Source organism: Platalea leucorodia (genome assembly GCF_965183815.1).
Source record: "Platalea leucorodia genome assembly, chromosome: 5".
NCBI classification, from domain to species: Eukaryota; Metazoa; Chordata; class Aves; order Pelecaniformes; family Threskiornithidae; genus Platalea; species Platalea leucorodia.
Genome location: NC_138827.1, coordinates 2,784,386 through 2,799,012, shown reverse-complemented (window position 1 = coordinate 2,799,012; position 14,627 = coordinate 2,784,386). Strand labels below are relative to the sequence as shown.

At 43.6% G+C, this 14,627-nt stretch overlaps 1 protein-coding gene across 5 annotated transcripts in view; it reads right to left on the bottom strand.

Annotated features, from left to right (window-relative positions):
* Nucleotides 1-14,627, bottom strand: part of ADCY9 (adenylate cyclase 9) — a 101,336-nt gene that overhangs the window by 38,929 nt on the left and 47,780 nt on the right. For 3 of the 5 annotated variants that reach the window (XR_014228170.1, XR_014228171.1, XM_082311960.1), the window contains exons 2-4: nt 11,517-11,689; nt 6,128-6,232; nt 1,508-1,725 (exon numbers count right to left, since the gene is read on the bottom strand). Coding sequence is in view for 3 of the 5 variants with exons in the window: in XM_082311960.1 (XP_082168086.1) it covers nt 1,508-1,725; nt 6,128-6,232; nt 11,517-11,689 (496 nt within the window). In the remaining 2 variants the exon portion in view is untranslated. The remainder of the gene's footprint in view (nt 1-1,507; nt 1,726-6,127; nt 6,233-11,516; nt 11,690-14,627) is intronic. The other 2 variants (XM_082311961.1, XM_082311962.1) reach the window with 2 other exon arrangements.

Here is a 14,627-nt window from a genome sequence, read left to right as displayed (position 1 = left end):
ATTACTTATTACATATAACTTCACGTTGAGGAACATTAGAAAGGATTAATGTAAAACGGTAGGCTTAAACCATTTTGCATAGACCTAATTAATCAGAAGATTATTTTTGGAAAGTTATGTTTACATGAACTGAACTCAGTAGAGAAGTTTCCCAGGCAACAAGAAATGGCCCACTTAATATGGTAATGATGATATTTAATTGAGACCAAAAAAAAGCTAGGCTTTGACTGATATCAAATCACGGTCCTACTTTTTCTTTTTTCCGAATCAGAAAGAATTATCCGTTTTTTAAGTGGATGAGGAAAGCACCAGGAACACAAGAGCTTGAGCGAGGTATCTTCAGCAAACCAATGGCATAAATTAAGCTACTTCTATAACTTAAAATTTGCAGCGTGCTAGTTACATTTTAAACAAAAATCCAATTTGTTCTTGCTGATTTCTGCCAACATTTGGACTTCCCCAATCCTTCTGTCTTCTAATATTTGAAAATATCAGCTAAACACCTATTCTCAGCCACTAATGACAGAACACACATAGAGGGGGCAAAAAAAAAAAAAAAAAAAGGAACCTAAATTTTAACTGAAGGTGGCCACAAGAGAAAAGTAATCTGAAAAAAATCTAGAGATGAGACTGGAGAGGAACTGGTGTCCCTCCCTCTCACTTCTCCCTGCTTTAGTCATGTTTTCAGTTAAGATGACAGTGTCCCTGCTCCAAGCAGCCTGGAGTCTCTAGGAGCATACAGTTTCAAGGATATTTAGATAAAATACCCCTAATCTGAGTGGAAGCAGCAAAGCAAAAATAAGAATAGCCATCAATAATAACAAACCCGAGTTATCTGGTTAGCTGATCCAGTCAAGTCACTGCCATAATAAGGGAGATACGGTTGTGTGTTTACAAAAATCACACAACACCGACATTTAGAGAACATATTTTCCTCTGCCCAAAATACAGGTTTTTTGCTTGAAAGAGAGAAAGAATCTAACTTTACAAAATGCTGTAGGTAGGCAGTAGGTCCATGAGAATTCACTCCTATTAATTCTGCTTCCAAGCCCAGTACGATTTCTAGGCATTAGTTAGTCACACAATGTCATCAGATGTTGTTCTTTTGCTACACAAAAATGCGAGGTTTGGGGTTCAGATTTTGTTACACTTTTAATTGCAGAGGAAGGAACATACTATGTGCATTAAGAGGACTTTTGAATGTAAAGATAAGAGTTCAACTTCATGACAAGTCATTTAAAGAGCATTTCTCCTTTTCAAAGACTCGACCACGGAAATGATGAAAAACCTGGCTTTACATATTCCTGAGCAGAATGCTTCTGACATCAAGTTCCTACTGTAGTTTAGAATATAGACCAAGATCAGAAAATATACAACATGTTATATGTTAACAATAATTATCGACATTAGACAAAAAGCACACAAATAAAGATTAAAGATACGGGACCCCTGCTACCACCTTCTCTGCTTTATACAATTTTACATTGTACAGCTCGATTTTCCTTACCTGTCTTCTTTAATCACATCCACAAAGTGAGCATCTGTCTTTTCTCTGATGTTTTTGAACCTCAAAGGAAGGAGAGCTGATTGATCCAGGCTCACTCCACCCCATCTTCCTTTCTCCTGCAACATTTCATAAAGCGAGGTTTGACTATTGCTGAGCTTTTCTTCCTGTGGAGGACTCAAAAGTCCATTTTGAGTCTTTGGACTGTGTCCTCCTGGAGCCTGAATGATAGAAAGCAAAACACACAAGGGAAACATTAGCGGTTGAGAAAGTAGACACGAGAGATTTCACGGAGCAGAAGTTGAAAGAAATTCTTCCTTCAACACACCGAGCTTTTACCTGATCACGTCAAAGACCTAACTCCGCCTGCCTTGTAGTCATTCGCATCTTCTGTAAGTGCATGCCTATTGAGCTGTTGTCTTTTTGCTTGTTACGTACCAAGTTTCCAAGAAGCAGAACACAAAGTACGTTTTCACACATGTAATGAAGACCAACCACAAGCCCAAATTTCACTTGCTCATCTTAAGGTCAAGATTTTTCTAAAAACCTTTTAAAATACCTACTGAAATGGTGCTATCTTTCCACAGGTCATGAGACAACTTACTCTGCCGGCCCTTGCTGGTCCTTCCACTGACCACTACAGCCCTGCTGTTTTCCCAGACAGAGCCTCCTCCTTCCTCCTACCTGTGGGAACAGCCCTTTTGTACGTCTCCTCATCGCACAAAAAAAAATTATCCTGCAAATTAAACTATGTTTCTTCACTGGCTAAGATATATTTCTTCTTTCTGGTTTTCTTTTGCCTTTGTATTAATTAGTACTGCATTTTTAAATTTTGCAACACAGCTTAGTTACACAGTGTTATCAACTCTGCTTTCATTCATTTGAAAACACAAATTACTTTCAACCAAAAATTATTCTATTTTCATGGAAACTGAAGTTCTTTCTTTTACATTTTCTTTGACCTAGACCAATATGGACTGAAGCAATACCAAAAATATTAGACAACTAAATATGGTTAGAATGAAAGTGCACTGCAGTTAGTCAGGAGCACTTTCAAATGCAAACATATATCAAACTTAGCATATTTGAACGCTCATCTCCCCCCTCCATGTCTTATCATGTATCACGTATCATTTATCCTCATCCCGAAACCCACTCATGACAGAAGTTTCTTCATTTCTGCCTGTACAGCACTCAGCACAGCAGTGACAAGCTCCTCCAGAAGACTATTCTTGGATGCCACCGCAGTGACCATAAATAAATACCATAAATATCATCACCACCCCAACACCACGCACTGAAATATCTTACTTAGATTGTAAAATCAACTTAGCTAAAGTTAAGAAATATCTGGTTTCTGGCTGCCCATGCAGAATTAATTCAACCTCCTTGTGTATCTATCCTGTAAAGCAAACGAGGCACATGAATATAGGGAGGTGTAATTGAAGGTGCAGATGGAACCAGTGAAGATACAAGACTCATGGAGCAGCAGGAGAACGTCACCTTGTGCAGGGAAGAGTCAGAAAGCACTCGGGCTTGGCTCCCCATCACTGCCAAGACCTCAAGAGCTAAAGCCATAACAAGGTGCGTTGGAACGGTTCCCTGGAGCTACAGGAAAAGCAGGAGGAAGGTGGGCTGTGCTTCCCCTTCCTCCCGCCCGGGAGGGACGCAGGATCCCCACCCCGCGGGCTGCCCCGATGGAGGTGTGAGCTGCTACAGCCACGTGCTGGGAGCCAGGAGAGGAAAGGATTCCCGGTCTAGTCCCTTCTACCACTGACAGCAGTTGTTTTGGCAGCTTGCAGGTGTTCACAGCCCAGTGACAGCAGCTGACGAAGTAGAATAGGAAATTTAGTAGTTACCTTGGTATGCTGCCAATGTTTTGCTAAAGAACGTAATCAACAGAGAGAAAGGTGATTTCAGCAACACGTATCTTAGCAAAAGCAGAGCAAAAACTCTTGGACCAGACAGATCCTTGCGTATGACAGAAGGGCACTCTCCTGGTAAGCCAGAGGCACAAGAACTTCTCACATAAAAGGTCACCAGTTTCTTTTCTAAGGGAAAAAACATTCAGCAGCTTCAGAGCAAGTCCTCCTGCAACGGTAACAGGTTATCTAGCCTACCCAGAGGGAGCACGGCGCCGGAGCAGGAGACGCACTGCAGTGCCAGGGTAACTGCTCCGCTGTCGAGATGAGGAGTACTAACAAGGCAAACCAAAGACAACTGTCCAAAAAGTTGCTAGAAGTGAAGTGTCTTCGTTGTTTGGGTTTTTTTTAATTTGTGCTAAAGATTCGATTTGCTCAGAGCACTTCCCAGAACAACTTGAGGCCAAAAAAAAATGAAGGTCATAGTTATAATTTTTTTTTTTTTTTTTGGTAAAAATCTGTCTCCTTTTCCTCACCCCTGCAGCAGATGTCGTTACTTGAAAAGCAGTAACCGAGAGAGCGCAATTTTTGCTCTGAGCAGCTCAAACAGAAGATACGGACTCCTGTGCACTGTTTGCTTTCCCTGTCTGTTCTTCAAGTTCATCTGAAGAATGCAGCGAAAATTTCTGCTCTTTCAGAGAAGGTCAGCATGGACTTCTCTTGGCCTTTTCTCTTGAGCTCCTTGGCAAAGGCTCAAATCCCTAAGAAAATTCTTCCTTTCAGTCAGCTCAAGGTTTTCTCATGCTGTCTCCACTCTGTTAATCTTAACAGGAGCGGATTAGAGTGGGAAACTGCTTGTGTGTAAGGAGAAAATCCCTATTTATTAAACGCTGTTAGCTCCAACATTACTGTGGTTTCTGATGGCAACAGGCTGTACAGGGTTTTTTTGAGCACTCGGAGATTTGATGTACCATGAGTTTCCTCTCATCAAGAGACAGGGAGGCTCCAGAGGCTGTTGGGACCCACGAAGGTCCAAGGACGCGGTGAACCCCTAAAGACAGGGGACACGAGTGCTGCAGGGCCAGGCGCAGCGACGTGGCATGGGAAGACTCCAGAGGTGGGTAGAGGCAGCTTATGGCTCTTCTTCCCAAGAAAGCTGAGACTGCAGAGGAGATGTGGAAATCAAATGCGATGGCAACTTTGTGCGCGTAGCTGTTCTTCAGGCTTTCGGTTAAACAAGCATCCCAGAGTTACCGGTAGCCACTTAAGTGGTCCAATTTTTGACTTAGCAATAACTAAACCAAATCAAAGAAGGACACGCAATTTGGTCTCCACTAGCATGTTCCTTCCAGTGAAATTACGGACATTTTATTCAGCACTGCACAGACCTCTTTTAAGCAAGGTTAGACGACTTGCTGATTAACACACGTGAAGCTAATACACCTGTAGTAGGAAGAAACTTCAAGGATGATTCTGATGAAGACAACACACGACACGAGGCAGTTGGTACCTAAGGAAAATCTGTGTTTGCAGTCGGTTCCTGGAGATCCCTGGCACGTGGGCAGAGGCAGCCTGGGGAAGAAGCTTCTCACGCAAACCATCTTGGCAGCCTGGGCACATCTCCCACAGTGTTTTCTGTCTTAAAGATCTCATGCTGTTCCGAGACCAGTACCTGCTGGCCACTCTGCTCTATCTCCCTCAGAGCTGAAGGGATTATTATTTTATTTATTTCCCAGGCTGTTTCCTAGGAACCCTGGCACAGAACATGGTCTACTGTGTTACAAACCATTTCGGTCCAGTACAGTAAGGCAGCCCCTGCTTCTGAGCTTACAGTTTAAGCATAGGAGACGACAGGTCAAATACAGGGAGAGAGCGGAGGGACAGACACAGATTAATGTGGTAGCTCAGCAGCAGAATAAATGCTGGCAAGTTTTTCCGTTAGCTCTAGATGCGAGATGAGTTGTAAAGACAGATGTGAAGAAAAAAAAACAACCAAGACAGCTATCTCTGAACGTGTTTATAAAATGATTCTCCCCAGCAAGGGAAAGCATTAGATGTGATTTGAAAATATAACAATCAGGTGATGAGCACTGGTATCCAGCCTACATTTAGGCAGGAGCTTAATATTCAGGAAGGAGTGGGAGGCGACAGGCAGAGCAGAGGGGTTACGAAGGGCACGAACAAGACGACAAACAGGGACCGCCGGGTATTGTAGAGAAGTAGGTGGCTTTAGCGAGAACATCTAAGCAACAGGCAAGGAAAGCAATCTTGGCAGCAGCATGCTGGATATGTACGACGCTGTATTTGTCGGTCAGAAAGAGGATGCAAACTGACTGAGATGCTGTGAATGTCAGCTGCAGGCGTGAACAGGAACGACGCTGTCTTAGCTTAGAGCTACGATGCAGAAGATGTTGGCAAGACATAGGTGTAACTTGTGGCTAGGTGACACACAGCCAACTGGCGTAAGGGATGGAGAGCGTGGTAGTGTTGTTTGTGCCTCTTTCTTTGGGTAGCCTCAACATGATTTAGAGAGTCCAAATTTTAGGTCCTTTTCGGTATCGAACTGGGCCCATAAAATTACTAATTTTGAATATTTGGGGGGGGTGGCTCAACTAAATTTTAGAATTCAACTGCTCAAAATCAAAACTAGTTCTGCTGCTTAAGAGCTTGAATAAAGGAATAGCAATAGAAAAATGAGAAAGCTAACTGATGCAGAGAAATAGGGGAGAAGAAGGGATAATATGATAAATACTTAAATTACCTTTGTACTGTTTTTATGCTCATCCTGACAACCATTTTGGATAGCTCCTTCATCTATGCTGACATCGCAGTGGGGAGCAAGGGTGGTACTACATGAAGGGCAAGGCTGCAATGAGACAAAAAAAATTTAGCCAGGAACATTCTGGTGTCCTCGTAATATTATGCAATTTATAATTCGGTCCACTTGGATACTTGCGGCATGGTTAAAAGATAAACAAAGCTACAGAATGGGAAGCAGGGAGAAAAATTTGCCTGGAACAGAATGCATAATTTCAAAAATAAATCACAGATTTTCTATTTACTGAAGCCAGATCTAACCCAGGAAAGCTTTACTAGTGTAAGATCACAGATATACTGTAATCACTGCATACTAGTAAAGGACCTCCCCAAGAAGAACAAAATACTCTTTCGTGAGAGAATTGCAATTTTCTTGTTTGAAAACTGCCTGCAAAAGTATCTGAATGGCATTGAGTGAAGACTTGGCACAAAAGGCAGCAAAATTCAAAAAAAGCACAAAACACCATGATGCATTATGAACAGTACAGGGAAATGGAAAGCAATACATCTGAAACTAATAAAGGGAAATACTTTTTTCGTACAGTGCTCTAAGACAGGAGAGTGGAGCTCGGGCTGTCGTACGTTGTTGAAGCCAAACACCCAGCAAACGTCACGCGAAACAAGGAAACGACAACAGCAAAAACATCAGGACTTGTAATAGTTGCAGGTTATGCATTTTAGGAGCAACCTAAAACATCACACTTCAGCTTTTAAAACAACCTAACCCCTTAGAGTTAAAACGTGATCTTCCTAAGGGGAATTAACCCCATATCTGTATCTTGCAAGTTTGTCATACTTCTCTCCAGTCCTGGCCGTGTACAGGCAGGACGCTGCACCAGAGGGACCCCGTGTCTGATCCCTACCGGCGATTCCGCTGCTCTGGAGGTGGCCAGGCTTCCCAGAAGTCTACGAATGTGTACAGAGACACCAGTCACCGGGAACAGCAAGCTAAATTCAGCGCACTATACTCAATGGCGGCAGACGATCCACTAAACTCCTTCACAAACTTTCCAAAAAGCAACTTGAACCTTTTGTCCCAAGCTCAACACCCCACATCCATTTTATCTGTTTATTCTGGACTGGTTCAGGCCCCTGTAGTGTATCATTCCCCTGGTCCAAAAACACGGTGACAACTGCCTTCAGGTTCACTCCCTATTTCAGTGATCAGTGTCTATGAATTTTTCAGAACTGACTTTTCCGTCCCTGGTGTCACACCGACATTGAATCAAGCAGCATCTTCAATTTTCAGGTTGTGACGGCGTGGCACTTCTCCCAGCCCACTCTTCCTATGAGTGCTGGTCCACCTAATCCCTCAATAAAGCCTCTCAAAGGCTTTCACGAAGACGCTGAGCCTTCTTAGCAGCCAGCAGAGCATCATACCCGCTGCTCCTCAGGAGCAGGGTCCGGGTTGGGGCACTGAAACGACTGAGTTTCCTAATCTGGCATCAGATAAGCAAGTTCCATTCAGTTCTGAACCTGTACGGTCTGAACAAATACCAGCGTACTTGAAGAAACTACAAAGTCGGTTCTTAAATGGTTTTGTTTAAAGCTAACCTAGGACTAAATGTCATTAATGCCTTGGCCACTCTGTGGAAGGCAATGTGAGATGGCTTTAAAAACTAATATGATGATGGGCTAATGAGCCTCCGATGCTCCTAGAGCGTTAGCTAGTTAGCAAAACCAAATACCTCTAACATCAAAACCAAAGCAAATACTCCCTGTTTGATCTTGCTAATAAATCAGCAAGGTCACCTCAAACGCTTAGCTCCTGGGGTTGAATGAGAAGAGAAAAATCTGAGAAAAGCAGCCCGACCTTTTGGGAAGCGGCAGAAGTCCATCTGACGTACCCCACGTGCTCAAGTCAGTGCCGTTAACTTCATTCTCTACTGCAGACACTCGCACGACCTCACTGCCTCTGTGACCTCATCGCGATGAATAATGCATCAACGCGCTTTCAGCAAACACCAAGACAAGCAAAAGTACTTTCTGTTTTCATACCGAGAGATGATTAAAACGTTTTTACAACAGCTTCTGATTCCCAGTCAAGTAATGGATGTTATAAAATATGATAGGGAAAATAAACGGATACCAAAACCGGTTAAGCAAGTTACAATGTTTTCATTCAAAAAATCAGCTGCTATTATAGATTTACTTATCGTTTTTAGCCTCTATCTTCACCATTTTAATTATGTACACGCATTTTATTGATATCCATACTGCAACAAGGTTTGCAATTAAATGAACTACAGATACACTGGAGGAGCGGAGGAAATACAATTCCTTCCACGGATCAATTACTGTTGCGTTCTCCTTCCTGACTTTCCTTAACAGATCTTGTCCGCTAGAACATCCGCTCAAGCCCAAAAATGTGAAAGTCATCCTTTGCATCCAATATGGCCACTCACTCCCTTTAAAACAAAAATATTTCAACTTGCCTGTAATTTTGCCCCTCCTACTTAGTCTCTTCTGCAGAGCTGGAGTCATCTCCTCCTACACTGACACTGTTTACAGCTTTGTATTTAAAACAGTTGGCATGTAAGTCATGATTCTTTTGCAAATTATTATCTCCAGACCCTACCAGCAAGCTGCAGGCTTTAAAAAGAAAAAAAACCCAAACCCTTGTAAGAAAGAAACCCACTCCTTTTCAAAAATTGTGCATGATCTGTGATTAAATTGCACAGTTGTTCTTTGTGGGGATTTTTTAATGTACACGTATATTTATTTATTTAACACTGTAAGACCTACTCTAGCATGGCTGGCAAATTTAACGTTCCTTGAAAGCTTGACCCAGCCTTCTCGGGGCCGCAATCACTCCAATAACAGACTACCCAGCAGAGAGGAGGCTGGTGCACATCTACGCTCGGAGATGCGCTGTGGAATTGGGAATACCTGCACCTCGCCACCCTGTGAGAAGCAAGCACGCTTTGCGCTCCCATGCTGCAACTACAGTTGCAGAACACGTTTCTGAGTAAGTGCTCAGCGTTTGCATGATTGCTTCATCACTATGGTATACGCATTCTGACACGGTCTGTGGCGTGCGTTATACAGATGCTTATCAGACCGCAGGGGAAGCTGACTTTGGGGTCATTCAAAATTCACTCCAGCATCCGTGTATTTTGGGGAAGACAGGCACGCTATTTTCAGAGTTGTGAGGCTGCTTAGGAAATCGCTAGCCAGACCCGCAGTGCTCATGGTGATGAATAAAACCAGGTACCTCTAAGCATAAACTCGATGCGGTAGCTTTAGCACAACGGTGGAGAGGGTATCCAAGAAGGCTGAAACCGAGCTGGTGCTTGTCCTAGGTGCTCTTCTGAAGCAGCTTTTAGCTTCTCCTTCACTTACTCAGGCAGCCACTTTTGCACTGTGCAGACCATCATTCAGCATTTAAACAGCAATTAACACCCAGCCAAGACGGTCCCAGAGCAGAAAATCGGGGACTAGGCAGTAAACAAAACATCGTGGGCCAGCAGCATGCCTCCGCATTGCATACTAGCTGTTTAGGAATAGCGGTGCATCTGTATCCACGCTTCTGCAGAGTAAGTCACCCCGTGTTTTAGAAAACACATACCATAGCTGAGCCTTAACAACAGATTTCATCTGGGACTTGAGTCATTTTAACAGCGCGTAGCACAAGTTAATACATAACAAATTTTATCAAATCCTAGCTGCAGTCAGGTCAGTCCTGTAGCCTGCTGCAGTTTCACCGTCCTCCAGTTACAGCTTATTTTGCTGTCTGACCTTAAGAAGGCATCCTCGCTTTCTCTCAGGACGGCAGCCTTAGTTTTACTGCTTTAATCCCTCCTCTCTCCCTTCTGCTCCACGGACAGGCAGCTCAGTAACACTGCTTCACTTGGTACATTCTGCTTCTTTCACTGCTGGAAATAAAGGAGTTTCTACCCCTTACTGTCACATCTGTACCTCTGCGTGGCCACGCACTGGGCCGCACAGACAGGCTTATTTGCACAGACACCCACTGACTGCTCCGAGATGTATTTTCCTACCTTATTTGCTAGTACCTTTAGTGAAAGACAAGAGAGGAAAGGTGGTGCCTGAGGGATGCCAAATATATTCTTTCTTACACGGGAGAAGGAATGGAAAAGTATCACCAGCAACCTGGATGCGGTCAAACCACACACAGCGCATATTTTGGGGAGGAATAAAGATGGTTACAGCTACCTTCTGTAGTTAGACGGTCCTGGCTTGCTCTGTAAGGAGCTCACTTAACTTTGGACCATATCTTTGGGCTAGCCTTCCAGCTCATCTCACTTGCAATCCAGTGTTTTTACTCCAAAATTAAAACCTGGCACAGAGGCAGGGTAAACGTGCCCAACTCATGTCCTTCTAACCCAGACGACCAACATACAAGCAGCAAAAATGGAGCAGCATGGAAGTCACCCCCTCGTCCACTCCGTCAGCTAAATCTCAGACCCGTGGTGAAGAGGTCCGCCCGGGACTAAACACACTGAAGCCTAAGGACAGTGACCTGCAGATGACCACCTGTGGTTCTGACCTTCGTGCCCAGCTCAGGCAACCCAGGACGAGGAACTCTTTAGCACAAATGAAAATAGAGAACAGACATCTGTTGTTTGGGAAATCTGTTCTGAGCTGGAAGGTGGAGAGTAACAGCAAAGCTTCGAAGCAAAGCACATTGTTTCACAGATTTCCTTGTCAAGAGATCTTGTGAGAGGTGTGAACATAACAAAATGTCATCATTTCTCTAAGCTGAATCCATACAAATCATTGCCCTCGGTTCCAGATATAGGTTTCTAGAGCAAGCAGATAAAACACAATCTCATGGCCTGCCGGAGCATTTTCTCCCACCACACAAACAATCCCGTTATCTTTTTTGGGGGGGTGTCTGCTATATACTCATATGAAAAGGTTCACGGGTACATGACCTGCACGGTAGAGCAACAGCAGAAGCAGGGTGCAGCAAAAGCAGAAATTCACAGAAGTTACAGTAGCTGCTTAAAGCATATTCTTTATTCCCCCATAAAATCAAGACCATTGAAAAAGCAGCATTGACCTCTCAGTCCTGAAATATATTAAAAAATAATAATAAAAAAGAAATCTTTGAATCCACCTTTAAAAAGTGTTCACCTTACTTTGGGGATTCCTCGTCAATTGGCGAGGCATTTTACTTTGTAAATTTTTGTGTCCCTCAAACTATATTTTCTCACTATATGTATATACACACGTATACATACATATATATATACACAAATATATAAAGCAGTGCATAAACAAACCGGTAAGGTTTCCCTATCCACACATCTCTCCCTGGTTTGCCCAGTTTGAGATCCATGCTGCTTGGGTTTGATACAAGAACTCACCTTAGGTTTTTCGGCAGGTTTGAGAGTCTTTGTCAAGTCACCGGCGTTCTCGGCTGACGATGCTCCCTGTATCCTGCCTCCGTCTCCGGCCTCCAAGCCGGGAAGCAACGCTTGTGAACAGCTGCAGTGAGGCTCCTTCACCTTCTGACCAGAGATCAGGTAGGTCTTCAAACCTACAGGAAAAAAAAAAAAGAAACGAACAGTCAGAAATGCAAGGAAGACAAAAATAACACTCCTTTGGACTTCTCTAATATGAAATAGGGTAACTATCAAAGCACTGTCAAGGCTTGGGAATACAGCACGCGAAAAGGCAGTGGCTGGGAACAAACACCAGGAATATAAAGATGCTCTGTGTAAAGCGGTGGCAATGAGGACTGCCCAACATCTGCTGTCCCAGACACAAGAGACTGCTCTAACACACAGCAACAGCCAGGACTCACGTACTGCCTTTACTCCCTTTTCACTCATCTACTTCCGAAAAACAGAACTAAGACCTTATGTATTCACTTCCAGGTTGTAATTTGAGGTCTCGCGTTAACTCTTTACTTCTGGAAAGGATTTGCAGCCTGTTTTTCAGCGATATCTGTGTTAATATTCTACTTCTGAAAAAATCAGCATGTATTCCTCCGCTTGCACTCTCCATTTGACAGTGAGATGTCGTGAAGATCGCTGAACGCTGGCAGCACTTTGAGAAAGGAAATGGCGTTTAAGTGCTAGAAATTCTGATGGGTTTTCATAGTTAGTGCAGACTTCACATTTTTAAAGAACAAAATCAATCTCTCGCACGTACGCCCACACACGCTTTCTGCAACTGTTGTATGAATTGAAGCATAATTGGAAAGCAGATCCAATATTAAAGGCCAGGCTGGTAAATACCATGCTGCATCAAGCTGAGCTGTATCAAAAACCTGTTCAAAAAAAAAAAAAATCTGGATTTTGTTTAGAAGATCGTTTATTTTACTTCCTTGAAACTTTGCATTCTGAAGTTCTGGGTTATTTCTAGGCACAAAGACTAAGAAGGAGGCACTAATCATGCTGCTTTCTGAATTCAAACGAGTTCATTTTATTGCCAGCGTATGGGAAATCTCCCACTCAGCGAGGAAGGGCACTGATGCGCTCCGAAAAGCGCGGAGGTCATCAGCTCGCAGAACTGGAAAGCGCTCGTTATTTTGCGGTACCAGAGACTGCTGTCCCCCGTGATTCTGCGGCCGACCTCTCGCTCACGGATGGTGGCTGGGTTTGTATTTGGGTCGGCCGTGCATCGCCCCCCTCCCTTTTTCTGATATTTGTCACCCAGTTGCAGCCAGACACATGACCGTCACAGCCATCGACTGCGCTCAACCGCCTCCGCCCGCAGGACGAAAGCTGGAAATAACCACGTCAAGTTGCCGCCCTTGGAAGAGGGCAGGTTTCTGTTCGCGGCGATAAGGTCATTCTCTCATAACCTTTGTTACAGACAGAAAACCGTATTCTATAAACCTTTTTTTCGCCTGCAATATGTAACACAGGCAGTACTTTGTCTATAACCTTTCCAATAAGTAATATTTATTTATTGAATATTTATTATATTATTATGTAATTATAATAAATATTATTAAATATTTATTACCAACAGCAATTTTGCAGTTTCTCTGTTTATTCCGCCAGTAACTTCAGCTCCTGAACACTTCTACAACCAACGCAGAAACCTGCTTCTGCCTCAACCATTTCAGCCTCAGGCTCCAAAGCCGCCGGGAAAGCGATGGTGTTCTCACAGCCTCTCCGAGCTCCGAGCGCTCCCTCTCCTATTTGAGATGTTATGCTATAAGCCAATCTTTATTTTTATATCGCTTATAGTAGCGCTCGGATTTTATTTGGCAGTGCTGCTTAATAAAATCCTGAGCTGCTGCTGGCTTCCAGATGTTGGGCTGTCTCTTTAAAACTTATATTGATGGGGGTTGTCACTTAAGGAATTCACCACAATCAGCTTACAATTATATGTTTACCATGGTAAAAGCTAGAGCATTAAGCTTACTACTCCTATTTTTAAAAGCTACCTTAAAGCAACAGGATTATTTTACCACTCCTATTAGTCCCCTATTTTTTTTCTAGACAAATGTATTTTCTTTGTATTTTTGAAAAGGCACTTTTTATGCCTTACTGCGCTGCGTAGCGTAATTATTTCATCTATCTGTTGCATACAGTAAAATTATCTCCCGGTTGAGCTGCACACCGAGGAAAAAGGGAAAAGGCTGCGGTACGCCAGTAACTGAAAAGGGGTTTGGGAAAGCGGAATCCGCCCTCGCCCCAACCTGAAACGGCAGCGTGCCGCGGCTCCTCGGCCCCCTGCGCCCCTCGTCCTCCCCTCCCCTGGCAAACCCGCCGCCGCTCTCCCCGCGTTTCGCATCGACGGCCGCTCGCGCCCGCTCTGTCCCGCAGGCTTTAGCTGCGAGGTTTGAAGTTGGCTAAAATGGCTGGGCGTTGGCACTGAGAACCGACTATAAACATCTCTTCATTACCTCCTTGCGCTCCCCAGCCCCGCCACGTCCGCCGAACAGGGAGCGTTACTCAAAATGGGTAATTTGGAACGGGACGAAGAAAAGCCAATTTCCTGCAGAATGGCAGCACACGTTTAGTAAGAAGTCAGCAGGGCTTCTCCTAGCGCTGAATGCAAGGTCAGGGTCTCAGGAGAGCACGTAAAAAAAAAAAAAAAAAAAAAGGGCTATTTTTGGAAACTTTTGGAAAATTAGGAGGTGTAAAAATCTTTCAGCTTTACAGAACTTGACGAACATTGCCTACCTAATACGTTGTTTGTTCTTAAATCCTTCTTATGATAGGAAAATTCGATTTCCTTTAGTACTCCTTGCAACTCTCTGACACTTCACAAAGCAACTCCCACCTTCGGTCTGAAATATTCCGGTATAAAAGAAGGGATCGTTAATTCAGTAGAACTGTATCGATGTAACTAAAATGTATTATACGAGAACAGTATTCTTCCTCCTCCAGTGAATTAGTACAATCCACACTGTCATTTTCCATACAACGGCGTACGGAGTGAAAAACATTCACACCAGCACGCAGCACGTTTAAATCAATTAGGTAACGCGACAATATTAAATGAATAAGCCAACA